Source organism: Oculina patagonica, chromosome 6 (assembly GCF_052425735.1).
Source record: "Oculina patagonica isolate OP01 chromosome 6, crgOcupat, whole genome shotgun sequence".
In the NCBI taxonomy this organism is placed as follows: domain Eukaryota; kingdom Metazoa; phylum Cnidaria; class Anthozoa; order Scleractinia; family Oculinidae; genus Oculina; species Oculina patagonica.
Genome location: NC_135763.1, coordinates 14,917,675 through 14,942,910, shown reverse-complemented (window position 1 = coordinate 14,942,910; position 25,236 = coordinate 14,917,675). Strand labels below are relative to the sequence as shown.

Below are 25,236 nucleotides of genomic sequence, written 5' to 3'. Positions count from 1 at the left end.
TGTTTGCCCTTCAAATTGTCTTTTTTGTTATCGGGGGAGGTATGTTCTTGTCATTTATGTGTGGCGAAGTAACAACAATTGTCATCTTTTCACAGGGTCACACGTGGAGGAAAACCTATCCCGATCACATCTCTTGCAAAGTAGCATCTCGAAGGGTCACTTCCAAATAGAAAATGGCATGAAGGTAGGAAGTCAACGTTCCACCATATTACATTGGTTGGAACATTCCATTACATGCTTGCAGAGTAAGGCCTATCGGAGGTTTAGCTTTTATTGGATGTCAAATGTCAACCACAAGTGGAGACAAAAGTGGTTCAATCATTAAAAGACGTATAACTTATAGTACTTTCGGCTAAAGTTTTCCTGGGCGGATGTCCTACCACTTTTGTCCTATAATGTAAACAACATTTTACCAAGCAAGCAGGATATATACAATGGAAGGCATTACAGAACTTCTTAATACTCGCCGGTGAGGCTTAGGACTTGCACAGCTATCTACCTTGAAAGGGTTTTGACTTGCTGGAAACTATGGAAGTGTAATTGTTAAAGGGGCATCTGCTTTAAGACGGTGTTCCTTGCAGTTTTTTTGGACCGTTGTCAATTAGTCAAACAAATCTTAGTGTCGTCTTAACTCACAGCATTGCATCCTAGTAACTTAAATTGGCACGAGTTACCCAAAATTTAAGTCATGTATCTTATACCATTTATTATAAATGTTTTCCTTACTTCACAGCCAAAAATGCATTCCCAAAGTGGAGTGAGTGAATCCAATCCTTTCAATATTTACCATGACTCCAACATTCAAGAAGTTGTCAAAGTAAAACCAGTTCTTGAGGAATTTATGGCTCGTGTTCATGAGCTGTTGACAGAATGGCCTCAGCATCCTACTCTATTACAGGTGAACACACATAATCCTTCTTGAGCTTGTGAATCACGATATGTTATGAATTTTGCCACGTCGCTTGAAGTAGAATTAAAGAAACTGTGTCACTGATTTTAGCGAAATTACGACATAAGGAAATGATCATCAGATTAAGTAAAATGAAAATAACCATTTAAAACAGTGAAGGAGCGTTTCAATTACACAGGAGAAGGTAAGGATGGACAATAATTCAAGAAGATTGATATGGGTTTTTAAAAATACTGTAAGGCTAAGCAGTTTTCAAAGCGGATCTCGTTCGTTTGTAACTTAAATTTTAACGCCCGGGAGATATATTTGTTTGAAATGAAGCTATGGGTTTTTCATAAACGTTTATTTTTACAGGAGGATTCGGACAATCTTAAAGGGACATGGTCAGCGTTCACATTTTGAAAAAAGTCCACCTTAACCCGAAATCAAAATACGCGTAGAGAACCTTCAGAAATCTCTTCAATCTTCTCAGTGTTTTTTTCTTCTTCTAAATTTTTCCATTTAGTGAAACACTGAGAAGATTGAAGCAGATTTTTGAAGGTTTGTTTCGAAAAAGTCCACAGTGGTCTTTTTTCAAAACGTGAAAACTAGTGTCCAGGTCAGCGCGGTAAGAACGCTGACCATGTCCCTTTAATAAGATAGATAAAAATATAGCCGTGACACAGGATTGCTGGTAAATTTTGGTTTAGGATAGCAATGATCTTTGATGTGCTTAACAAGAGTTGGAAAATATTATTTTTCTCGCTTTTCAGTTGCTGGAGGTGATGGAAAGAATACTGTCCTTCCCTGTTACAAGTCCAGTAATGAAGATTCTGACTGGTCTTGAGGTCCTGCTCAGAAAGGCCCAGGTAAGATTGTTGGCTATTTATATTGCAGTCCTGGGACTTAAGCTTTCTTAAGGTAATCATTTCTTGCTCGTTATTGTTCACGATGCTAAGGCCATTCTGTAAATTTCCAAACTTGTCCTAAAATCAAAGGAGGACCTATAGGCAAGTTTCACTAAACAGTGTTGGCGCCTAGCTGCCAACCTAAGATGTCTAACTATCAATCAAGATCAGTGTTTATGATTATGCAACCAGCCTTTGTTATGAGGGTGCGTGATGCTAGAAAATCATGTTATGGAGCAGAAGAACGTTTGGAATAGTTACACGATTTTTTACTAAGAACTTGACTTCATGGGGAAAAACTTAGTTGGCTCTATTTGCAAGGTCTGTTTGGAATTGTGATTGAACAGGAAAGCCTTATCAAATCAAACCATAAGGTGCTGGCATTTACTCCGTTTTAACTTTTCACTCTTTTGGAAATATAAATAATTCAAAACTGTGTTGTTATGTTTCTCTGGTAGGACTGGGAGTCTAATGCGGCAAAACATGTCAGCCTTAAAGACCATCTGGACAATGTGACGCAACTGATTATACACTGGAGAAAAATGGAGCTTAAGTATAACTCTTCCTTTCGCCTTGAATTTCGTTGGATTACTTTAAAAGATTATCCATAACATTTTATGGCAAGTTTGTAAACTGTCGTCTTTCCTTGCTTTACTGCAGATGTTGGTCATCGCTTCTTGATGTGGCCAGTGTTAAAGCAGCGGAAAAGGCCAGTCAGTGGTGGGTCCATATCTATGACTCGTTGGAACAGTTTAGGGCACGTGAAGAAAGTCCAGAAGTTTGTGGTAGGTAGAAATGTTGGTATTGTATTTAGAAAATTGAAAATGGTCTTTTCACAGCCCGTTGCAAACATAACAGAAATTGGGAGAATATGAAAGTTTATATTAACCTGGTCACATACAAGAGATTTAAATAGGCCCTTTGTGGGTTCGCCTGATTCCAGTTAGAGATTTCGAGTTTGCCGCAACGAGCTATGTAACATTTTTACGACATCAATCCAAAAAAGTGCAATTATGCATCATGACCAGATTTAACTATAACCTCACTTAATAACAAAACATTAAAAAACACCAAAACGTTTACATAACCAATCCGAGCACACATTATATTGTTTAAATTCCATGGCGACGTACGCAAGGTTTTGGGCACTGTAATAATAAAAGTGTCAAACAAACAGCTTGTGTTGTCTTCCTGTGTTGTAGTTATACTTATGTCATGTTTGTCATATGCTTGTCATTCCAAAAGACTAACATGAAGACAAAACAGTTGAAACGTACCTTTACAAGCAGCATATCAGCTACATAGTTAGTTAATTTAGTCATTGACATTCACTGTGACTCTCTTTTTTATCTTTCTAAACAGAAAGCGTTCTCAAAACACAGTGAATTTATCGAAACACTTCAGGGATTTATCGAAAGGTCAACACTTGGAGAATTTTCCTCCCGTATACAAATGCTATTTGCTTTTTACAAAGAGATGTGCTACGAAGAAGCCAGCTCTTCTGCCAATGAAGGTGACTTTTCCTTTACCAAAAAATCGCCTTGTGGTATAGTCGCAAAACATTGATGATATTTATTAAACGCATGTGCAAGGATAAGTGCGTGATCCCAACCCTTGAAGAAAGCCCTGTTCAATTTATAAACAGTTTGAATGTTGATAATCTTATGACAAAACTGAAGTATAATTTTGAATTTATCGATCCTCAATAGGAGGCAATGCAGAGAGTCTTAAGGTAACCATTACACGTTTTTCTTTGGTACGCTACCTCATTATGTACATTTTTAAGTGTATTAACTCTTGTTCTTTAGTGAAAGTATCCGATGTGCTGTGGAACCTGTACAGCTACTACAAGCAGTTTATTCCTTGCATTGAGCAATCTATACAAGAAATGAGAAAACCTATTGAAAAGGATCTCAAGGTTTGTAATTGTAATGTAATACAAGAAGAGACACATTGTCTACCTTTATTGCAGGAGGTAAAGTTCGTTGCTTTTGCCATACCAGTTTAGTGACAGTAACCCATATTTTGGGACAAAGTTTTATCGTTTGGTCCTTTCACCATTGCTGTTGCTTCTTGTGGGCTATGTTTGACTTCCCATCTCCGGCTCGGGGCTGCGGGCTATTTAGAAAGAGGGGGGGGGGAGAACACAATTCCCTTTAGTGGCATGGAGGTGGTGATTGGAACAACCATATTACAAGTCCAGCATTGCACGTTTATTTTTCTGTCGATATTTCCCCAGCAAGGAGTAATGATAATTGTGAATTGTGGCTAACGTCGTGTCATTGATTTGTTTTATTCTTGTGTTGTTTTTATTTCAGGATTTTGTCAAAATAGCGAAGTGGAATGACTCCAACTTTTGGGCAATGAAGCAAGCTGCTGACAAATCCCATCACACACTGCACAAATTTGTGCGCAAATATGAGGTAACAGAACAAGTTATTGATGCTACAGCTAACTGACAGATGGTGTTTGGTGCTCACGTACAAAAAACAACTGTGGTGTATTTTAGAACTCTTATTGCTTCTTTATGAAGTTGTCAGTATCCTGAATAGCTTGACAAAATAAGCAAATAGTTACCTTACAAACTGCAAAAAAAAAAAAAAAAATAGCGAGTAGTTGTTGAAAAACATAAAAAATTAAGCAAATAATCATAATTATTCCTAGATTATTCTGTGAACCAGTTCTCAGTTACTGCTTACTAACTATTACCATTTTGTTTTTTGTTTTTTCTCAAGGGCTTACTTGATGAGCCAGTGCAGAAGACCTTGATGAATGTGAAGAAGACTCTTTCCTCCCCTGAAGATAAAAGGCATCAATCAAATGGAAGAAAAGGTGTACACGCTAAGTGGTTCACATCAACAGATGACTTGAAGGTCAGATCATAATAATGTTTGTACTTCAGTAAACCCGCATATGACCACGCCTGTGGGCTAATCAGCACCCTCACTCCATGCTGCTCGTCCTCTCTCTCACCCCACCATCTCCCTCCTCGTGAGGTCGTGTTCACAAGTGTTGCTCGCCTCCAGTTGTGACAGGCGATCATCTCCTACAGTCCTTCTGTGCCTCACTCCATCCGTTGCTCTGACCTAGTCTTCGCGGTTACTGTAGTAGCAGTTAGTTCGTCTTTAAATTAAAGAGGCCAGTTCCTTTTGTGTGTTCGTTTTTTGTGTCATTTTGTTTCTAAGGGTGACTAGGTAGAAAATCTCTTTATGACATGAGTTTGTTTTGCATAAAAGTGAACTTGTAAGTTAAACTAGTTTTCATTTTTGGAGAGATTTTGCACTGGCCTTCAGTTTGAAAAAAGAGATACAAGGCTACTTGGGAATATAATGACCAGTTTCGAGTTAAGTACAGTTGAACCTCTCCACAACGGTCACTTAAAGTTGATTTTACTGGCTGATGTGAATCAAGTGTATTGACCTCAGACGGTCCACATGAAAACCCTAGTCGTCATCGAGAGGTGTCTATAAGTTAAACTAGTTTTGGAAAGATTTTGCACTGGTCTTCAGTTTGAAAAAGAGATACAAGGCTACTTATGAGTGACCAGTTTCGAGTTTTAGTACAGTTGAACCTTTCCACAACGGTCACCTTGGATTTTATTTGACTGGCTTATGCGAATTAAATGTAATAACCGCAGATGGTCGAAACGAAAAACCTCTCATGGAGAGGTGGCTATAAAAGAGAGGTTCAACTGTGTTCTACCAACTGAGCTCACCTGACCGTAGTCAGTGTAATCTCTCACCAGTGGCAGTGTCAATGTTGAAGTGGTAGATATGTGACTAATGTCAACTGTATGATATCTGTACAGACGAATTTGAGTATTTAATCTAGTGTGATAGTGTGATCTTCCGGATGAGGGTAGTCCTGAAAAAGACTGTTGTAGGTGTCTGACACTTTTACAACCTGAGCGGACTACCTTCATCCAAGTGACAACACAAGACGAACTACTGATCCTCATGGAACCGTTAGATATACTACAGAAGAATTGCGATAGTAACTTTAAAACTAAAAAAAGTTGCTGTCCTTGTTGTAGGTTTATTGTGACAGAGGCCATCAGCTTGTGTCGACTTATCAAGAATACGGAGTGTGTCTTTCATTGAACCAGACTCGTCTGCCAAAACTGTTTCAAAAGATGAGACAGCTGTCACAGCAGATAATGCGCCAACAGGAGTATACAGGACTGGTGATGTCTTTAGATGACTTTACAGGTACAACTGGCTCTGTGCTATAATGTATATGATTATTGATGTTCTTTTAAGTTTTAGCTTGATTTTTATTTAACCGCCGTTCAGTACACCAGAGATGTGTTGGCATTCCGTACATTCCCACGACTTAACCGTGGCATTTTGGTTTCAAAATTGTTTTGGAAGTTTCCTTTCAGTAACAATTTCATAACGAAATCCTTTTCGTTAACTCTATCTTTAGGTATTTTAGTGGGGACGTACATGTATTATTTCGGCTTATTTCTTGACACTTTGTTGCATGATGGTTTGAAGAGTAGTAAGGTTAGCCAGTCGGATCCTTATGCCAAGTCCTTGCACTTTTCTTCAGGTGAAGTCATTGCCACTTCGAGTGAGTTACAAGCTTTAGATGTGTCCAATCAGGTAAGGCACAACTATGTTGTATGCCAGTTTGCAATGGATCTATTGATTAATCCATACACAGATTCTTGTGAGTGGTCACGTTAGTAATGATTTTTACTATAACATTTCCATCTTAACTTAGTCTGTGAGTTAGATGCTATTGTCTTAGTGTTGTGTCTCTGGGAAGGAAGTGCTACTTTCCTAGTGCCTCTTTCCAGCCTATACTCCCAGTCCCTCCTTGCTACTGAAATTGGGGAATTGTTCTGGCATGATGAGCCATTAAGTTCAAGATAATCTTTGCCCTTTGTTTTGCGATTGATGGAAAGGTTCTTCAACGACACTTTCCGTAGGCAGACAATCAGTCATGGTCATCATCACAAACACTACATGTTTGACCCAATCTATGTGTAGTCCTAAGTGGACACAATGTTCTAAAATTTCAAGGCAATGAGTTGAATTTTGAAAGTGATTTTGTCTTAAGAGGTTGTCTCATTAATTCTTTCATATTTTCTTGCAATTGAGTAATCTTTGGTCTTGCATTTCCAAAGTTATGTATACAGTACTAAAAACATAAAGCTTTTATTACTTACTATATATCGCAGCCCAAAGAAAAACAAGCAGAAATGCGGAAACATATTCAACAGCGGAAACGGAAAAGTCTTTCAGACCTGTTCAAGATGTTATCTTCACTTGGTATGATTGCAGTTGTTTCTTGTTCAACTTAGTGAACCATACAGAAGCTTTTTTGTGACTATTAAAGGTGTAACTCATTTTCTCAAGCTATCCTCGGCTACCAAATTGCAGTTAGTCCTCAGCAGTGTAATGTACACAACTTTAATACTATTGTTACTTATGCTATGAAAAAGGCTGCAGGCCTGATGGGATCATTTTGTCTGCAAACTTGTTTTCAAGTGTACCACTAATAACTAGACTGTTTTTCAGGTGTGTCATATCGTAAGGGACTCAATCTTGAACGCCACTCCACTGGAAAGGAGGCCATGTTTCTAGCTGCTGTTGACGAAGAGGCCGTCACAAGATCAGTGAACCTACTCTCAGACAGATCACCGTAAGTACACACAGTAGAGGGTCTGAATGGGGGGGTCCACATGTCGGTAGTCAGTTAAAATTAACTTTGTCGGTTGTCAGTTATATTTTTCGCCTTTTGTCGCTTCGGGTATGAATTGGATGGTCCGCATGTCGGTAGTCAGTTAAAATTTAATTATTTTGTCGTTTGTCGGTTATATTTTTCCCCTTTGTCGGTAGTCGGTTAACCCCATTCAGACCCTCACAGTAGATTGTCACAGCAAAGTGAACGTAACTTTTATTTGAATGGTCGCATGTTAGAATGAAACTTTTTTTTGAATTTTCGCACGATAGAATTTCATCTTTCGTCCATAGAATTTCATCTATGGACGAAAGAATTAAAACGAATTGCAATATGTTACTTACATGCACAAATAAATGTAATTGCTACATATATGCACCTCATTCTCTGTTGTTGAATGGACATTTTTCAGTGACTTGTTAGATGAAGTCGAGCAGCTGTTGGATGGTTGCTGTCATCATTACTACAAGTCACTTGCCAGGTGTGCTGCCTTCACTGTTGCCATGGTAACACCATCAAAGGTAAGAAGATGCGAGGAACTTCTGGCTTTCATTAAAATTACTGTAAAAGCACCATTTATTTTCAATGATGCGTTAAATGATGGAATTTTCTTCTCGTTAAAATGAATCTGAGTTACAAACGTTTCCAGAGAGCACATGCAATTGGTCATGAGATTTATTTTTGAGGGCTTGTCTAAACTTGCAGGCCAAATCGGAAAGACGTCTCAGAACTCTTCTCGAGTGACATTTTATTTCTCCTTACTGTGTCAATACATGCATTGATAAGTACACACGTGACAAGAGGAAAAATTATCTTGATGTGCATACAAATTCTAAGAAATAACTTTGATTGCGAAGTGTCTATGTTTGTCGATTTTCACTTATAAAGCTTGTGCCTGTAGTGCCAAAAAATACATAAATACGTTCCCAAACAATCCATTTGTGGAGGCAGAATGTTTTGAAACAATTCTGGCTCAAGCATAACGGTATCACTGGATCCCTGACAAGTGAGCATATCCACTTTTTGAAGTAATTCTATTCGTTTTGTATTTCTCTAGGAACTCAGTATCGGTGACATTGACCGCTGTAAAGGTTGCAGTCAACATCTGCTCCATGTTTGTTTTGAACAGAGAAAAGTCATCGCACAGTTCTCAAGGAACATTAGAAGTACAAGGTAATACTAATATTCTAAAGACATTCAGTAAACTCTTTAAATGTAGTAATGTAACGTTGATGTCTGATACATGCAGGGGTTTGGCTTTTGAGTGTTAAGCAAAAGTAGTTTTAGGTTATATATATGATAAATGCAAATGCGGCCTTACACTACTGAAGACCAGAAAAAATTTTCAGGCTCTGAGCGGGAGTCGAACCCACGACCTTTGCGTTGCCAGTGCCAGTGGTAGAGCATTGCACTGGCAACGCAAAGGTCGTGGGTTCGACTCCCGCTCAGAGCCTGAAAATTTTTTCAGGTCTTCAGTAGTGTAAGACCGCATTTGCATTTATCATATATATATTTCATTGCTACTGCTGGACACACATTCATATAGTTTTAGGTTCCTTGCATTTTCTTGTAAAATTGTATTCAATCCGATTTTTTAGCAGTTTGTTCTCAAGCTTAAGTCTGGTAAAAGGCCATGTTCAGGGCCATGTTATACGAGGCAATTTTCCTTGCAGCTTGCAACGCAACGATGACCACTGAAAAACATTGCAAGTTGCAAAAAGGGTGTCACATGTTCGCAACTTGCAACGCACCTGCTAGAAATGATCATCTTAAAATCTCCCGCGAGCGAGGGACGCGCTCTGATTGGCTCATTTTAATAAAATGACGCTGCAAGTTGCAATTGACATGTCACACGGATGGTTCTACTTTTCTGTCAACTTGCAACGCAACATATTGGTGCATTGCAGTTTGCAAAAATGAGCTGTTACACGTGAATTTTTTGGCAACTGGCAATGCAACGTTTGTTGCGTTGCAAGTTGCAAAAAAAACCTGAATTGCCTCATGTAACATGGTCTTAACTCTATCTCGCAATCTTTGTAGAGTTGATTTTTGAAACAACAATAAATGAGAACATACGTGGACAGAATAGAAAGCAATGTATCTGACTGTGTATGGCTGATCTGCATGTAAGAAGATTTATTTTTTATGAGTTTCAAATGAGAGAAAATTAAAAGATTCTTTGTGGGATTCAGATCATGGAAACGTACTGATTGATGTTCGCGATTGCGAACCTTCACTTTAGATCGCCACACTACTTTAAAAGTTTCAATTGAGCTTGCGCCCCTCTTTAATATAATATAAATATTAAGCGGACTATATTAGTTTCTTACAATCCGTTCTTTAAACTTGTTTCTCAGTGTTTGTCTAAGGCAACTCACCGAAGCTGTTGCTTTACCAAATGATGATGAAAACAAGGGATTGATACCTTTACCACCCCAGAAAGACCTTGAAGGGCGCACGGTAAGTCTACATACAGTGTAGATTATTATGGACATCTTGAACGTGCTTTCGTTTCCAACATCATCTCCTTCCTCTTAGCTTCACCCTATTGTCCATTGATGTACATGGTTTTGCTCGTACTTAATAACTTGAAATAAAGTTTGTTCAAACTTGTAATCCCTTTTTAAGGTCCAACTGATGGCTCTTCTAACTCGCACCGCCCAAGTACTACAGCAAATGGCCATACTGGTCAAATGCTGTCCCAGTGATGATTTGTCACTTCAGGAATGGTCTCCACTGCCACAAACAATGTTGTCACCTCTGGCTAGGTGTTCTGCTGACGATGCTCTTGTAACAGAAATTACTCAGATGCTAGAGGTAAGAATCAGTACATCTTAGATATAAAAAGCTTAAAATAGGCTGAACACTCGTAAGTATAGTCTGACCTTGTCATATCAACGCGGCCTCATAACGTTTTCATTATCTATTCAACTCATCAACTTAAACGATCTCTGAGGTACTGGCTTAAATTACTTAACTGAATATTGACGACTAACAACAGTTTAAAAAAAATTATTTCCAGTCTTCTAAATTTGGCTAATGCCATTTTGAGTACATGTATTTTGTAAAAGTTACCAGTTTGCTGATTGTGCAGATAAAGTGAACATTCGAATGATCGAAAGTTACCAAAATATAAGTTTTTGTTATTGATAATTTTATAGTGATGCAATGTTAATATAACTTCATCAGTCCAGCGACTTGGTGATTTAATCTTCAATAGTAGATTGTGTGCGACCAAGACTTGGTGGTCAGTATTTTCATCTTTTTGTTTCTTAATAATTGCATTTCTCTCCATTTTAGGGCTCCGTAAAGAAAGTGCAACAACTAGCTAAAGATGTTAGACCTTACGCTGCTGTATCTGATCACGTGTTAAACAAATCCAGCCGGGATGACATGACAGCCTTTATAGCTTCTTGGTAATGTACATCTTACACAAATTTAATCGCCTGTATTGAACTTTGTTGGTAGAATTTGACAATCAATAGAACTGTTAGATATGTGCAATTTATGAAAAAGAACATTTATGCGGGTATTGACATTGATGTACACCAATTTAACCGCCGCCTGGTTAGCTCAGTTGGTAGATCGACGGACTGCTGTGCGGGAGGTCGTGGGTTCGAAACCCAGACCGGACCAACACTCAGGGTCTTAAAATAACTGAGGAGAATGAGCTGCCTTTGTAATTACATCTGCAAATGGTTAGACATTCTAGTCTTCTCGGAAAAGGACGATAAACCGTAGGTCCCGTCTCCTGTATCTTCAGTCTTATAACGGGGGACGTTAAAGAACCCACACACTATTCGCAAAGAGTAGGGCACGGAGTTCCCGGTGTTGTGGTCTAGCCTTTGTGTAGTAAATTACAGTATGTGTACAGCGCATTTGAACATTACATATGAAAAATGCGCTATATAAATTGATTATCATTATCATTAATTTAGGGCATCTTGTATTGACGATATGGCGATTTGTTTTTTATTTCAGGCGTCAGTTCCGAACGGTACTGGATGCTTTTGTCAAGCTCCAGAACATTGCAGAAGTGATTGATGAAATGTTGCCAAAGTTTACATCGAAGTGGTGAGTTGTATATCTGTGTATGAAACAACAAAGAGAACAAGGCTTCCCTTGCTGTTTTCTCCTCTGGACATAAGGTTCAGCTTTATATTTCTACTTCATATATAATATATACTAAAACAGTGTATATCGTTTTTGGCGCGCGCTGATTGGTTACTCAAACTCCGAATATCCTTTGCTATTCACCTCTAGCAACGTGCGCGAGAAATTGTTATCTTTGACAGGAATAAACCAGTCACAAATCATCCTTTCGAGCTATATTATCTCACTGATAGTAAATATCCATCGTTAGCCACCTCTACTTCGGTGAATAGTTGCTAAGTATTCATAATTTCGATCTTTCTCATTGTGTCATTATCTATTATCTGTGCAATTGCAAATTAATTAATTCTTTCCTTGCAGTTGTCGTAACAAATTATTGAAATGTAGACATCTTGTCTTTTAGTTGTCCGGTAGATAAAGGCTTCGGTGGGCCACTTGCTTGCCTCAAAAGTCAGATTTTAGACGAATGCCGAGATTTCCATGCATGGAGAGCTGGCATTTTGGCCGAACATGATGGACAGAGACCTTGGAATGAAGAAAAGATTGATGAACGAGGTAAATAATATTTACATTGTACTAGTTAAACTTGAACTACCTTGCACTGGGGCTAAAAAGGCCTTCACAGCAAGCAAGTTCGATTTCAACTTGAAAATTCAAGATGACCGCTGCTAACAGCCACAGTGGATCTCAGAGAAACGTTTACTGTAAAATACAATTCGACTTTAATTTATATAGCATGAATCTACGATCAAGAAATCGAACAACGAACGTCATTTCCCCTTGTCGAATCCCTGTCAGCTGACATTTCTTCAGTTCTGATAAAATATATACTGGTGATTGCATCTAAAATGGTACTATTATGAAGTTGTACAACAATTTACTAACTTAGGATAATCATATCAGAAACAATTCTATAAAATGTTATGATTTTGTCTCTCCAGGTGTGGTTGCTGTAAACTCTTTCATTAATGGCGTGGACTCTCTAAACACCTCGCTGCTTTTAGCGGTTCAGCGGTTGGCAAAAATTGCAGAAAACAGTTCCAAAGACGTAACTCAAGAAGGCAAAGACATTGGTCTGAGCCAAACTGACTCAGGTATATGTGTTATTCTTGCTAATTTTTATGACAGTTCAAGCATTTAACTCCCAAGAATCTTAGAGCTCGAATATCCAACAACAAGTTTTGGAAAGAGAAACTGCGAAAGACGTTATACTTTTTCCACTCAGGGTGAAATACCCTGCTGAACAGAAATCAAAAGATTCAGGTGCAGAGTACTAGCCAAAATTTCCTTCGTGTTCATGAGCAAGACTCGTTACTGCCTCTTTCTACCAAGGAGTATAAATGGGTACCAGCCATTTATAGCAATGCTCGTAACTTGGCTCGTAACTTGGCTCGTAACGTAGTTATGACGTCATATCGCTATCTTTCTCCTTATTGCAGATGACACCATTGAAAGTTTACAACTACACGATGGACACTTGACAACCCTTCTCCACCAAAGCTTGCTTGAAGATATCAACAGCCTCAACTTTAACATTGTGACAAAAGGAATCTCTTGCCTCATGTCCCAGCTCAAAGACATGGCTGATTCTCCAGCATCGGCTTCTGGCATATCAGTTGTTTGGTATTGTACGCATTTGCTAGCATCTTCCATTCCTCTTCTGCATCAATATCTAAACCTCTCACAGAATCTTCTCGTCAATTTATTAGCAACTCACCGCACAACCAGCAAACTGTTGTCAGTCTTGCTGAGTATTTTTACTGACCTTGCCACAAAGGGATTCTGTCTCCCCCCGGAAATGGAAGAGGGCGAAGGTGAAGGGGCCACAGAGTTTGAGGACATTGAAGGGGGAGGCATCGGAGAAGGAGAAGGCATAAAGGATGTCAGTGACCAAATAGAGAATGAAGATCAGGTGAATTGATTAAACATTAACCAGAAATTTGTTAATTTTCATTTGTTTTTTCTCTACCATAAATATCTTGCTTTCAAAATGGTAATTCTCTTCGCTTATACCTTATACCTGAACAGGACCTTTTATGTTAGAAGACGAGTAGCAAATCATTTTCTGTGTCATTAACCATTGTGATTTATGATGTGTTTGGAAAATTGCTTGTGATTAATTTGTTTCCTTTTGACAATTTTAAGCTTGAAGATGCAAAGCAAGAAGGACAAGACCAAGACAAGAAAGAAGATCCACAACAACAAATACCTGACGAAGAAAACGGCATCGAGATGAGTGAGAACTTTGATGGTGCCTTACATGACGTGGAAGCAGGAGAGGAGGAGGATAACGAGAAGAGCGAAGATGAGAACGAGGATGAAGCTGATGTTGATAAACAGATGGGAGAGGTGGATGGACAGGACACTGAAAAACTAGACGAGAAGATGTGGGGAGACTCAGATGACGAGGATGAAAAGGAGGTAGAGAAAAAACGTCAATTTTCATATAAATAACATTTTCTTTTGTCACTAAACAAAAATTAGGCAGCCTGACTAAATTTTACGAGCTGCGTAGTTCAAATCCACACACCCAAAACGTGGTCGCATTTATCTGGCAGGCAAACATGTGCCTCTGATATCAAACTAGATAAAAATGGATATAGCCTCCTACACCCGTTGGTAAAAGACATAAAAGGCCAATTTAGACGGTACTCTTTTTACCTCCAATTATAACGATATAAGACGAATTATTTCGTCTAACTGAAACCTACAACTTGCATTCTGTTGTCATGGCAAAGTTAAAAGCGTGTTACTGCGACCCAAGACATGTCATGTCATGCTGCTCTAACGAACACGCAAGGATCTAATCGAGGGTGCAAATTATGAAAAAGAAGTTGCTAGTTCTGAACACCGCAAAACAAAACTGAATAAGAGGAATGATCATTTTTTAATTACTTACAGGAACAAGAGATGAAAGAAGAGAAGGGAGCCGGGGCAGAAGCCGAATCTCAGTCACAGCTGGTCGCTAAAGAAGACAATAAGGGTAAGAAATAATTTCTCTTTGGGTCATTATTTGGTTAAAGGGCTGTTGTTCTGTGTCGGTGTGCAAGGGAAGACTGGTTCTATTAACTTGCTGTTGGCAATATAATAGGCTTGTCTTACTTGTCTCCGAGGCTAAGGGGGATAAAACAAAGACACATCGATGCTGAGGAATAAAAGTTTTTTTGTGCCTGTGAACCTCGGGGAAAGAATTGTGACAAGTTCCCTGTTTAACCACGGTTTAAAATTCAAACTGATGTTTTTAAATTTTGCTGTTCATCAGGGGAAATCTGGTTTGGTTTCCTTTTCATACGCGTTTTTTTATAGATTTTTTTTACGATCGAACTATTATTTAAAAAATAGGAGCTGCAGAGGAGAGTAAAGAAAAAAGTGATCAACAGCCTGGTGCGGATGAAGATCAAAATGATGAGAAACTCAATCAAGCTCAGGATGATGATGATGAAGGGAACTTAAGTGATGATGGAGAGGAGGACCAAGAAGGCACAGGACAGCAAGGACAAGAAGGGCCTCCTGATACAGAGGAACCTGCTAACCTGGATCTACCAGATGATCTACAGCTTGACGAGGAGGGAAAAGAAGGCGCTGAAGGTGAGTCATCTCAGTTTTTAGTTTCCTAAATTAAAGTTGTTTAGTTGAAATATTTCTTTCCTTTTGATTTCCTTTTATTTTGGGATGGCTTTTTGGTGAATTTCTTGAACAGTGACTTTCAGTAAAATGTCATTTGTTGTGTACTGTACTGTCAGCTTTTAGTACATGCAAGAAACAAAGGTGTATAGCAAGGTTTTGAACCTTAAAGGTGAAACAAAGAAGTTGCAATTGAAAACGTTGTTAAGAACAACAGAGTGGAATTTTTGAAAGTTAATAACTTTAATCTAAAGATTGAAATCGCCATAGAAACGTTTTTATGATCCAAAATGCTGATTGGTCTTGGTTGGTACTTCATAGCTAAAATAAAGAAGGATTGTGCAACTTGTGGCCCCTATTAAAAACGTCTTCCGCGGAGTACTTTGTAGGGCAACTTTTTCAAGAAAAAGTGTGTTGTTTTCGTGGATGAATATATGTTCATTGTTGTGAGTTTAGGAAACATCTTGCAAAACGCATTGAAACCTTACTAGGCTCGTTACGAGAAACTAAACTCAATTTGCCAAGTTGTTTAGAATAAAATCTTACGACTTTTTTGTTGCTAAAGACCAAGCAGAAGAAATGGAAACTGAAGAGTTTGAAGGAGGAGAAACGGAGACCAGAGAAGCTGAAGTTGAATCGGGTGCAGCAAATGACGAGCAAATGGACACTGGAAAAGATGAAGAGGAGGGACAAATGGAGGATGAGGAGAACACGGAGGGAACTGAGGGCAATGAGGGCAATGAGAAACAAGATGAAGGAGAGGAGCCCAAGGTTAGTGGTTATAACTTCTGATTATTCACGGACCAACACGTTCAGCCATGATGTTCGTGTTTGTTTTTATTCTCAGTAAAGATGGGCAAACTTCCACTACTGATACCTCCCCTGAGAGGATACTGAGATAATGGTCCTTGTCATATATGTGATCGAACACATGGACTCAGAAATTACTAATGGTTATAGATGTTTCAATCCCGGTATAACATACAAAAACAAAATAATAAAAACTAAAATATCAAGGATTCTGAAACTTATAGAATTGACGAAAACAGCTGCAAATGGTTCAGTAGCCACCGAATCTTTGTTTGTCTTTCTAGGATGAAGATGCTGTTGATGACACTGATCAAGAAGACTGGCGAACAAAGACAGATACTCAGGTCGGTTTAGCTAAAAACATTCGAATTGGCTATCTTAAATGGAGCATTGCTCGCGTTTTTGCTTTGGATTGGCATTTGCTGAGGAAGGATAGATCTCGTGCAGCATGCAATACGCAATCAGAGTAAAGATGCCAAAACCAATCTTGGTTCTTGGATCACGTGACTTTTCCCGCCACCAGTTACGTGTTTTTGCTTGTAATTCTGATTGGTTCGTTGTCCTGTTGTAGGAGTGGTGATAATCAGTTTTGATTTCACAACACTGTTTAGTAAATTCAAGGTGAATTCAATGTGATTCAGTTTGCGTTTTTCTGGCCCTGACACTGGTTATGATTGGTCAGATACATTTATTTTGTTTTTTGATTGAATGTTGTAAAACCAAAAACCTAAGCAATTGCAACGGTCAATAACAAGAGTCATGTAGCCACGTAGCCAGTGCAATAAGTGGGCAAACCCTAGTGTCCAACTCACAAATGGTGTTGGTTTTGCTATTGACTGGTCAATTGAGAGGCCCAGAGCGTAGTAACAGTTTCAGTGGACAACGTTGAATTATCTGTCCTTGCTCAACCAGATTCATTATCGCACAAAAACTAAAGCGAAAACTAAAGCAATTCTGAATCTCTTTCTGCAATCAGTCCATCATAGCGTTTTTATTTGCAGTCTCAAGATAACATTCAGGCCGTAGAGGATTCTGGTGAAGGTGATGGAGCTGGAGAACAAACTGATACGACCGCTGGTCAGTCTGAGTCTACCGAAGGCAGTGAAGAGCAGGGAGTGGGGCGAGCTGAGGCACCCGATAGCGAAGGACATCATGGGGAGTCACGTCAGAGCACTGTTCAAGCGACTACAGACGCCAATCAAAAGGTCTGTTTAGACAGGGGTTTTTTACCAAGCAATTCACAGTGAAACCCGTTACACCGTGAACGTTAGAAATAGTTGTGGATTGTATATCGTGTTGCTACCAATCGGACGCAGAAATATAAACTGTAAATCTCAACCTCAAGTTTTTCCTGTCTATGCCAAATGTTGTTTAGAAGAAGAAAATAAAAAAGAGTACAGTCATTAAGGGGGTTTACAACCTTGATCTTTTTTTAGAACTGTCTTTTTGACGCGAATGTCTTGTACCTCAGTGGCAAAACCTCCAACTGTTGTGCAGAAGGTCACGAGTTCAACTGCCGTTGGGAGAACTCGAAATTGTTTTCGAACACCTTGTTTCTTGAATGATTTATTTCTTGCTCAATAAAGAAATGTATGGCAGTCATTAATCTAAGGCAAGCTTGGATGTAGAAGGGTGTGCTGACGTACTTTGTTCTTAATTGCAACAGTCTCGTCAGAGAAAGCAGATGAACCGCGCCAGGTCTGACAGAACACTGGGCTCTATGGAAGAAACCACTCACAAGAGACTGAAGACCGTGGATAGAACAGAACAGGAGTCTGGAGCAGAGGTAAACAGTGTCCTTTGATAGTGACAAAATCACAAAAACAACACTGTGTGTCCAGTGCAATTTTTCCTGTTGCTCATTGCCTAGCAGTGACCAAGTTATCTTCACCCTTTGTAACAAATTCAAGTGGACATTATAAGATCGAAGGACACGATTATTCCGGTGAAAACGTTTTCTAACAATTTGCTTCAGTAAAAAATGTACAAAACAAAATGTATAGCAGAGAAGACGATTTTGATGTTGACCCTGGAATGTATAGTTCGCAGCTCCTTTTTCGTATTGCTTTAATTTTGTTTTTTTCATTTTTGGTGGGGTTCAAGCTTGTGGCAGCAATATCAATCCCGAGTGAGTTGGTTTAAAACATCAAAGTCTTTAAATTCAATAAAGCCGTTGCTGCTATTGGCATACGTTAGCTCCCACTATGTTTTCATTTTTTTCCCTTGCCTTTGCCCTGATTTTGTTCTAGTTCAGGAAGTGCACAATCAGTCGACTCTTTTATTCAAGTACTTTACTTGTTTCAGGCGAATGAGACCACAAGCCAGGATCTTTTCCAGCACATGCAAAACGAGGATCCATCTTCTCACGATGCGCAAACTCTTGATAGTGCAACCGCTGATCAAGCCCAAGAACAAGAAAAAGCAAACTTTCCCGAGATGCACAGCGACGGAGAAGACGAAGAAGAGGACTCGGAAATGAAAACAGCTTTGTTCGAGGAAAACGAGGAACTGCCTGTAAGTGTTGTGTCTTACATTCACGTACCATAATAAAGTATTTTTCGTTTGTCTCACGACGTAGTGTGACGTGTGATCTCCATCACACGTGACTACGTCGTGAGACAAACGAAAAATACTTTATTATTGTACTCTACCACGATGAATGACCACAACATTTTTTACGATATTCACGTATCAGTCTGGGTGTGGGGTTGGGAGGGGCATTGTCGATCCCACAGCCGTTTGTCCCTCTTAGCCGGATCAAATCATGTGTCCCAAGAGCCACTAGTTCCTTGTGCACAGGCTCAGCTACAACCTCGTTCCCAGGGCTTTTCCCCCCGCCCGTTCCAAATCACCAAGGGAAAAGCCCTGGGAACGAGGTTGGCTCAGCTAGCTAAGAGGAACAAGTGGCTCTTGGGACGAGAATGAATCTCTCCTCTAATTGATTGAGCCTGCGGTTTTCAGCAGTGGTAGGCTACAGCAGTGGTTGTTAGGCTATATGAAGTACAGTGTGACGTCACGAAAATAAGATTACTCGTTACGTTTTGTTGTATTCAGACGCCAGACAGACCACAGCAGTCCCGACTACCACCGCCGATTAAACCAAAGTTGACAGCGGATAATGAAGATGAAAGCGAGGCAATTGAGAACGAGGCTCATGAGGAAGGCATGGAAACTAACGATGGTAGAGAAATGACAGCTGAGCGCTTGCGCAGTACTTATCATTCCTCTGACATGGCGTTGGCTTTTGAAAGACTGGTAAGAGCTGAGTGTGTTTTTATATAATAGAAAACCCAGCATTACAATACTCTGATTTTGTTCAACAGTTATCCTAAAATGACAGAAATACCTCTAACACGTCCCAGTTGTCTCTCGTCCCTTGCGTCTTACATTTTTCCCATAGAATACTTCTGCGGACGAAGCGCTAAAACCCATTACAGTCAACTCTTGTTATAGCGGACACGCTCGGGGCGTCGTTTAGTGTCCGTAATAGCGAGAGTCCGTAATAGCGGGAGTCATTTCCAGTCAAACCTTATTCGCCGGGGATCTGGATTTTGTCCGTAATAGCGAGTGTCCGCAATAGCGGGGTGTCCGCAAGGCGAGAGTTGACTGTAGATCGCGAGGATGGCTTACGATGACGGGGATCATGCATTACAATCTGGACAAACGTGAAAACTCTAGCTTCACTTTTTTTTAAGTTTTTAAATGCCTTCTCAACTTTTCCAAATTTGGCTTGGGATCTGTTGATTTCCTTTACAAAGTTTTTTGCGGTGTTAAGTCACATATGCATTTCTCGTTCAAAAAGGCGTGATATAGCTTCTTGACATTCATTTCGTGTGCCGGTAGCCACTTGGTATTTTTATTTGTAAGGCTTTCTTACGGTGCGTACATTATGGTTATGTTCCTGTTCTACAGCTTCTCTCTTTAGACATTGTAAATACGACAACGGACTTGTCCCCGAAACGCCCTTACTGTAAACACCACAAGGGGTCTTCTAATACAGTAAAAACCCGCGTATAAGAACCTAACATTTAAGAACCTGTTAGGCTAAAATTTCATTATTAAGCACCCTTCACATAAGAACCATTTTAGGCTAAAATTCTAAAACAGGTTCTTATTTTCAAAAAAGAAAAAAAATAATCTTCTCAAAAATATATTTATAATACAGTCTGTACACATTATAGTTACAGCAGTTATCATGTTATGTTGTTTTGTATACAAGATTTATTGGGAATTATAGTGAAGGTTACAGTATAGGTTTGAAATTGTATAGTATTTTGCTTAGCGAAGCCTCCAAGAATACTGTTATTGGACATTAAAGACCAGATCATTTAAAAACTCTACTTTATTTCTTAAACAAAAGTTAAGAACCTAATTAAGAACCTAGTTAGCCTAATTTTACACTAAATACCATTTATATAAGAACCTGTTTAGGCTAACTTGAAAAAACCTAGGTTCTTATACGCGGGTTTTTACTGTATGTTAGTAATTGGTACGTTTCGTTCTCACCGCAGCCTATTATTGCTTGATACTACTTTTGGTTTGAGCAGAACCATGTTACAACAACACTTTTTCTGTTAAAATCTTTAACAACAATTGACAGTAGTTTTAAAAATTGCTTCACTTTCTTCTGAAAGGGTATATCCTCGCTTGATCCTGAGAAATTAAGGTCGGATCTCGAACATCAATTAGCAGAATGGAGCAACATGGATCGAGGTACGGCCGAGGAGCAGCAAGTCGCCCAAGAGGCCTGGTGCAAGTACGAGCTTCTCACATCCAGTCTCTCTCAGGAGCTCTGTGAACAGTTGAGACTGGTACTGGAACCTTCACTTGCCACGAAACTCAAGTATGTTAATGCAAGAAATCCTTGTTACTCTTGTTTGCCACGGCATCTAGGATTCGCTGAGTATTTTGATTCTCAAACCAATTGTCGTTTCCCTTGGAGGTTCGATAGATAGGGATTCCACTGTTTCGCAGAACTGTGAGGTCTTGATCGTTTGCAACGCCGAATTCTCAGAATTTTAATTTAATGAAATGAGTGGTAATTTGTTAAGACTGCAAAAACGCGGGCTAAGCCGAGGCTTCATTATTGGATGGATTTTTGCATTTAACTTGTAGGGGACCTAGGGAGGTGTAGGGGCGAGGGTGAAGGGCGGTATTACTAGGTTATTTAGGGTCAAGTTTGTTAACATTACACATTATGTTTACGTAGGGGTGATTACCGATCAGGAAAGAGATTAAACATGAGGAAGGTGATCCCTTACATTGCCAGTCAGTTCCGTAAAGACAAGATCTGGCTGAGGAGGACTAAGCCGAGTAAGAGACAGTATCAGATCATGTTGGCTGTGGATGATTCCTCCAGCATGAACGACAACCACTCCAAACAGGTAAAAATGAGGGGGAGTGGGAGGGATCAGAATTGGAGAAAGGATGGGGGGGGGGGGGTTCGTTTATGGAGAAACTAATTGAAGTCCAAAAGGGGTAAATTACCTTTTTAACGATTAGCCTTGTTTAGGATTATCTTTCTTAATTCACACTGCGTAGTTAGGATTGTAGTCGGGAATTGCTTAAAATGCGTGTATACCATGTGACAATATTATTTTAAAATTACAATGTGACTTCCTTTTTCACAGTTAACTGATAGAACGTTAGGCTTTTGTCATCAGAAGAAATTAGCTGACATTATTATGTACTGTGTTATTTTAGCTGGCGTTCGAGTCGTTAGCAGTTGTCAGCAATGCACTAACCAGACTGGAAGCTGGAGACTTAGGTGTATGCAGGTGAGTGAAGTTCCTTGTCTTACGCCATCTACGATGCTATGTTAAAGCGGTTTTTATATGAGTGTCGAAGATTTTAATATTTGCTCAGGTTTTGCATCACTACGCTTAGTGATTGGTTAAATAAAATTCACGCTACTGACTCGCTCTCGCTCTCGCTCACGTTTTCCCGCGCTTTGTGCCGGCTACATGTATTTACTCCGAGGTTTGATTGAACGGAGTTAGAGCTTTTAGAGTGTAACGAATGATAAACATTGGATAGATAATTTTGAATTTATCAATATCAATTACTTCTCAATCTCATAAATTAAAATTCTTGAGAATTTTACACCATTCTTGTTTTACTGTAGCTTTGGAGAAACTGTTCGCCTGTTGCATCCATTCCACGAACCGTTCACAGACCACTCAGGAGCAAAAATCCTGCAGCAGTTTACTTTTGAGCAGAAGAAAACAAAAATAGCTCAAGTAAGTTACGAGTACAATTTTTTACCGTAAAAGCTCTAGTACGCCCTGGGGGCTTTATATTATTACTTTTTCTCAAGGCCCCCTATCGCAGTGGGGCGTAACAGTGGGGGCGGAGTTATTATCATATGTCAGTTAGGATATATTTAAGCGAAATAAAGTGGACTTTTGGATGAAAATATGAAAGGCATAAAGGTATCTTAGAAAAAACTGTTAATAAGCTAGAAGCTTCAAATAGTGAGTGAAGTGAAGTGATACTTTATTTACCCTTGGATTGTAGAGTAGCTTATAACAGCTAATATCTCCGAGCATTTCAACAGTACAACGGGCAAAGACCAGATCACAACACCCGGAAGTTCATGCCCTATTAACTAGTGATAGTTATCAATAAATTAGATGGATTACAACGGTCTTCCTCATGAACATGGAATTGTTTAAGCTCCTAGATATGTGCACAAGCTTGATGCTTTCTGCGCAGTCAAGGCTTCAGTTGTCCCCCCGGATGAGAAAAGACACCTCACAGTTGTTGCTTATTGTGTCCGATGGCAGGGGGATATTTCTTGAGGGAATGGAGGTTAGTGCGACATTTACAACTTATACCCTTGGTTACGGAACTTAAAGGAGAAGTTCACTCCAGAATGGCCATTTATTTTCTTTACGCCAATAAAAAGTTTATACAAAGATATGTTATTCACCAAAATTTCAGCTTCCAACGTGCACTATAACCCTACGAAATCTTTCTTAAAACTCGACAACTGAACGCCGCCATCTTGGAGCTGGTAATGTATGCGTGACGTCAAAGAGCTCAGCCTGAAGTTTGGCGGGAAAATTTAAATACTCGAAACTCCTTGTTTTTTTTCGTAGTGGCTTCTGTTTGTCAAAATGCCTGTTTGTGCATTTCCATTTTGCTCAAACAGAGCTCCAAGAAATACAGAAAACAAGGAGTTTCGACTATTAAAAGTTCCCCCCAAACTTCAGGTTGAGCTCTTTGACGTCACGCATACATTACCAGCTCCAAGATGGCGGCGTTCAGTTGTCGAGTTTTGGGAAAGATTTCGTAGGGTTATAGGGCACGTTGGAGGCTGAAATTTTGGTGAATAACATATCTTTGTACAAACTTTTTATTGGCGTAAAGAAAATAAATGGCCATTCTGGAGTGAACTTCTCCTTTAAGCCTGCTTTTCACTAGTGACGCAAGCACAAGCGCAATCACGCAAAAACGACACATTTTGATGCTTGTGCTTGTGCTTGCCGCAAGCACAAGCACAAGCATCAAAATGCAATGCGGTTGTGCTTTTGCTTGAGTCGAAGCCGTTTTCACGGTGAAATAAGAGCTGTTAACCTTGCGCTTGTGCTTGCGTCGCTAGTGAAAACCAGGCTTTAATGTTAGCGAAGAAATTACTTCTATGGATCTAAATCACAAAAACCATAGCTGCATTAACTAAATGATAGCTTCATCATCGTTTGAAGACTATAGTACAGATATCAAAATGCAACTTCGTTAAGGTTTTTTGGGGGGTGGGAGGGGAGGGGGAAGTCTTATAACTGGGGGAGCTTCTATCAAGAGGGGCTTACCATATTATGTGGATTTGTCTTATTTGTATTAATTCTTGGCTGTGTTTTTCCTTGTAGACTGTGCAGAAAGCCGTACGAGTTGCAAGAGAAGCCAACATATTCATGGTATTTGTGATTCTCGACAACCCAGCTAACAAAGACTCCGTTCTCGACATCCGGGTACCAATATTCCGACCGGGAAAACCACCAGAAATCAAATCGTACATGGAGCAGTTTCCTTTCCCATTTTACATCATTCTCAGAGATATCAACGCGTTACCACTGACCCTGAGTGACGCACTGCGGCAGTGGTTTGAACTGGTGTCAAGTATGGATTGATAAGGGAAAGCTTTCAGTGTGAAAGGAAGATCGAAAAAGAGATCGAAGGAGACACGCCTTCTGTGGTTAGACTGGCATCAGACCAACATGTTGTTGCTTCAGTTAAAAACACCCAAGAAACAAGTTTCAGTCTTAGCTTTGACGGAAGATATTACACGGGTTATCCATATCAAGTCGAGGGACCTTCCCATTTTCACCCTTCTTGTTGTCCAATCGAGAAATTGTACGTCGTCAGGTCAGTTTGTTACCATGGAGATCCGTAATGCCCCTTAGCAGCTCCTACCAACAACCGCTGAACTGGATTATTGATGATACACAATTTAGTAGAACTTATAGGCTGCTATCCTTAGTAATAATTGCACTGAAGCACTTCACTTGCCTGCAGAACGTCATCTTATTTTGATTGGGGATGGGGGACGAAAGCGTCAGATTTCCTTAATATCACCAGTATTGTAAAGAAAGATATGGAGTGTTTCTAGTTATACAGCGTTGATATTGCCAGAGAAAATATGTGAATAAATAAAACAATCATTCTCCAATTTCATATTCGTAAATATTTTGGTTGCCTCGTAAGAACCAGCTACCACGGTACTGTGTAGCTCGTATCTCCGCTTTTAGGGGGATTTGCCAATTCTGTGCGTCAAAAGGGGTGTAACTACGTGGTTATTGTTTGTTAATGCCAAAGTCACACCTCTTTAAGATAGCATCTGAATTTCTTAGTATTAATCATTATTAATCATTGGTTAATCAATAAATTAATTGATTAACTACTTGCTTAAATAGATTTAGTGTAGATATCTAGAGGGGACAATTAACCACAGAGTAGTCTCAGCCGGAGTCCAATTTATTTACTACAGTCCGTAAGACATGATACCGTCTTAGACATAATACTGCTCTACTTCAAATATGGTAAGGTCTGTCTGAAGTTTTATTAACTGTATTTTAGAGCATTTACTGATAAAAACGTACTCGCATAGCGATTTATACAACACTTTCTTATCGACAAACTTTAACTGTGAATTTTTGGCTTTGATTTTATACCCGCTTTCAGTGTCACGTGCATAGTGGCTAGCTT

General features: G+C 39.4%; 1 protein-coding gene across 1 annotated transcript in view; it reads left to right on the top strand.

Moving 5' to 3' along the window:
• Positions 1-24,864, top strand: part of LOC144655970 (midasin-like) — a 63,107-nt gene extending 38,243 nt beyond the window's left edge. Inside the window, exons 59-95 of the mRNA XM_078516172.1 lie at positions 96-184; positions 734-898; positions 1,663-1,758; positions 2,256-2,350; positions 2,458-2,575; positions 3,160-3,310; positions 3,606-3,715; positions 4,116-4,220; positions 4,533-4,670; positions 5,831-6,005; positions 6,349-6,401; positions 6,983-7,073; positions 7,323-7,446; positions 7,898-8,006; positions 8,543-8,658; positions 9,843-9,945; positions 10,114-10,302; positions 10,786-10,901; positions 11,467-11,559; positions 12,002-12,153; positions 12,540-12,692; positions 13,038-13,510; positions 13,744-14,019; positions 14,500-14,581; positions 14,941-15,186; positions 15,788-15,993; positions 16,317-16,376; positions 17,034-17,237; positions 17,699-17,818; positions 18,337-18,546; positions 19,087-19,287; positions 20,667-20,875; positions 21,242-21,416; positions 21,736-21,809; positions 22,157-22,271; positions 22,708-22,842; positions 23,901-24,864. Coding sequence (XP_078372298.1) covers positions 96-184; positions 734-898; positions 1,663-1,758; positions 2,256-2,350; positions 2,458-2,575; positions 3,160-3,310; positions 3,606-3,715; positions 4,116-4,220; positions 4,533-4,670; positions 5,831-6,005; positions 6,349-6,401; positions 6,983-7,073; positions 7,323-7,446; positions 7,898-8,006; positions 8,543-8,658; positions 9,843-9,945; positions 10,114-10,302; positions 10,786-10,901; positions 11,467-11,559; positions 12,002-12,153; positions 12,540-12,692; positions 13,038-13,510; positions 13,744-14,019; positions 14,500-14,581; positions 14,941-15,186; positions 15,788-15,993; positions 16,317-16,376; positions 17,034-17,237; positions 17,699-17,818; positions 18,337-18,546; positions 19,087-19,287; positions 20,667-20,875; positions 21,242-21,416; positions 21,736-21,809; positions 22,157-22,271; positions 22,708-22,842; positions 23,901-24,161 — 5,588 coding nt within the window. The 3' untranslated portion in view covers positions 24,162-24,864. The remainder of the gene's footprint in view (positions 1-95; positions 185-733; positions 899-1,662; positions 1,759-2,255; positions 2,351-2,457; positions 2,576-3,159; positions 3,311-3,605; positions 3,716-4,115; positions 4,221-4,532; positions 4,671-5,830; positions 6,006-6,348; positions 6,402-6,982; positions 7,074-7,322; positions 7,447-7,897; positions 8,007-8,542; positions 8,659-9,842; positions 9,946-10,113; positions 10,303-10,785; positions 10,902-11,466; positions 11,560-12,001; positions 12,154-12,539; positions 12,693-13,037; positions 13,511-13,743; positions 14,020-14,499; positions 14,582-14,940; positions 15,187-15,787; positions 15,994-16,316; positions 16,377-17,033; positions 17,238-17,698; positions 17,819-18,336; positions 18,547-19,086; positions 19,288-20,666; positions 20,876-21,241; positions 21,417-21,735; positions 21,810-22,156; positions 22,272-22,707; positions 22,843-23,900) is intronic.
• The last annotated feature ends 372 nt before the right edge of the window (positions 24,865-25,236 follow it).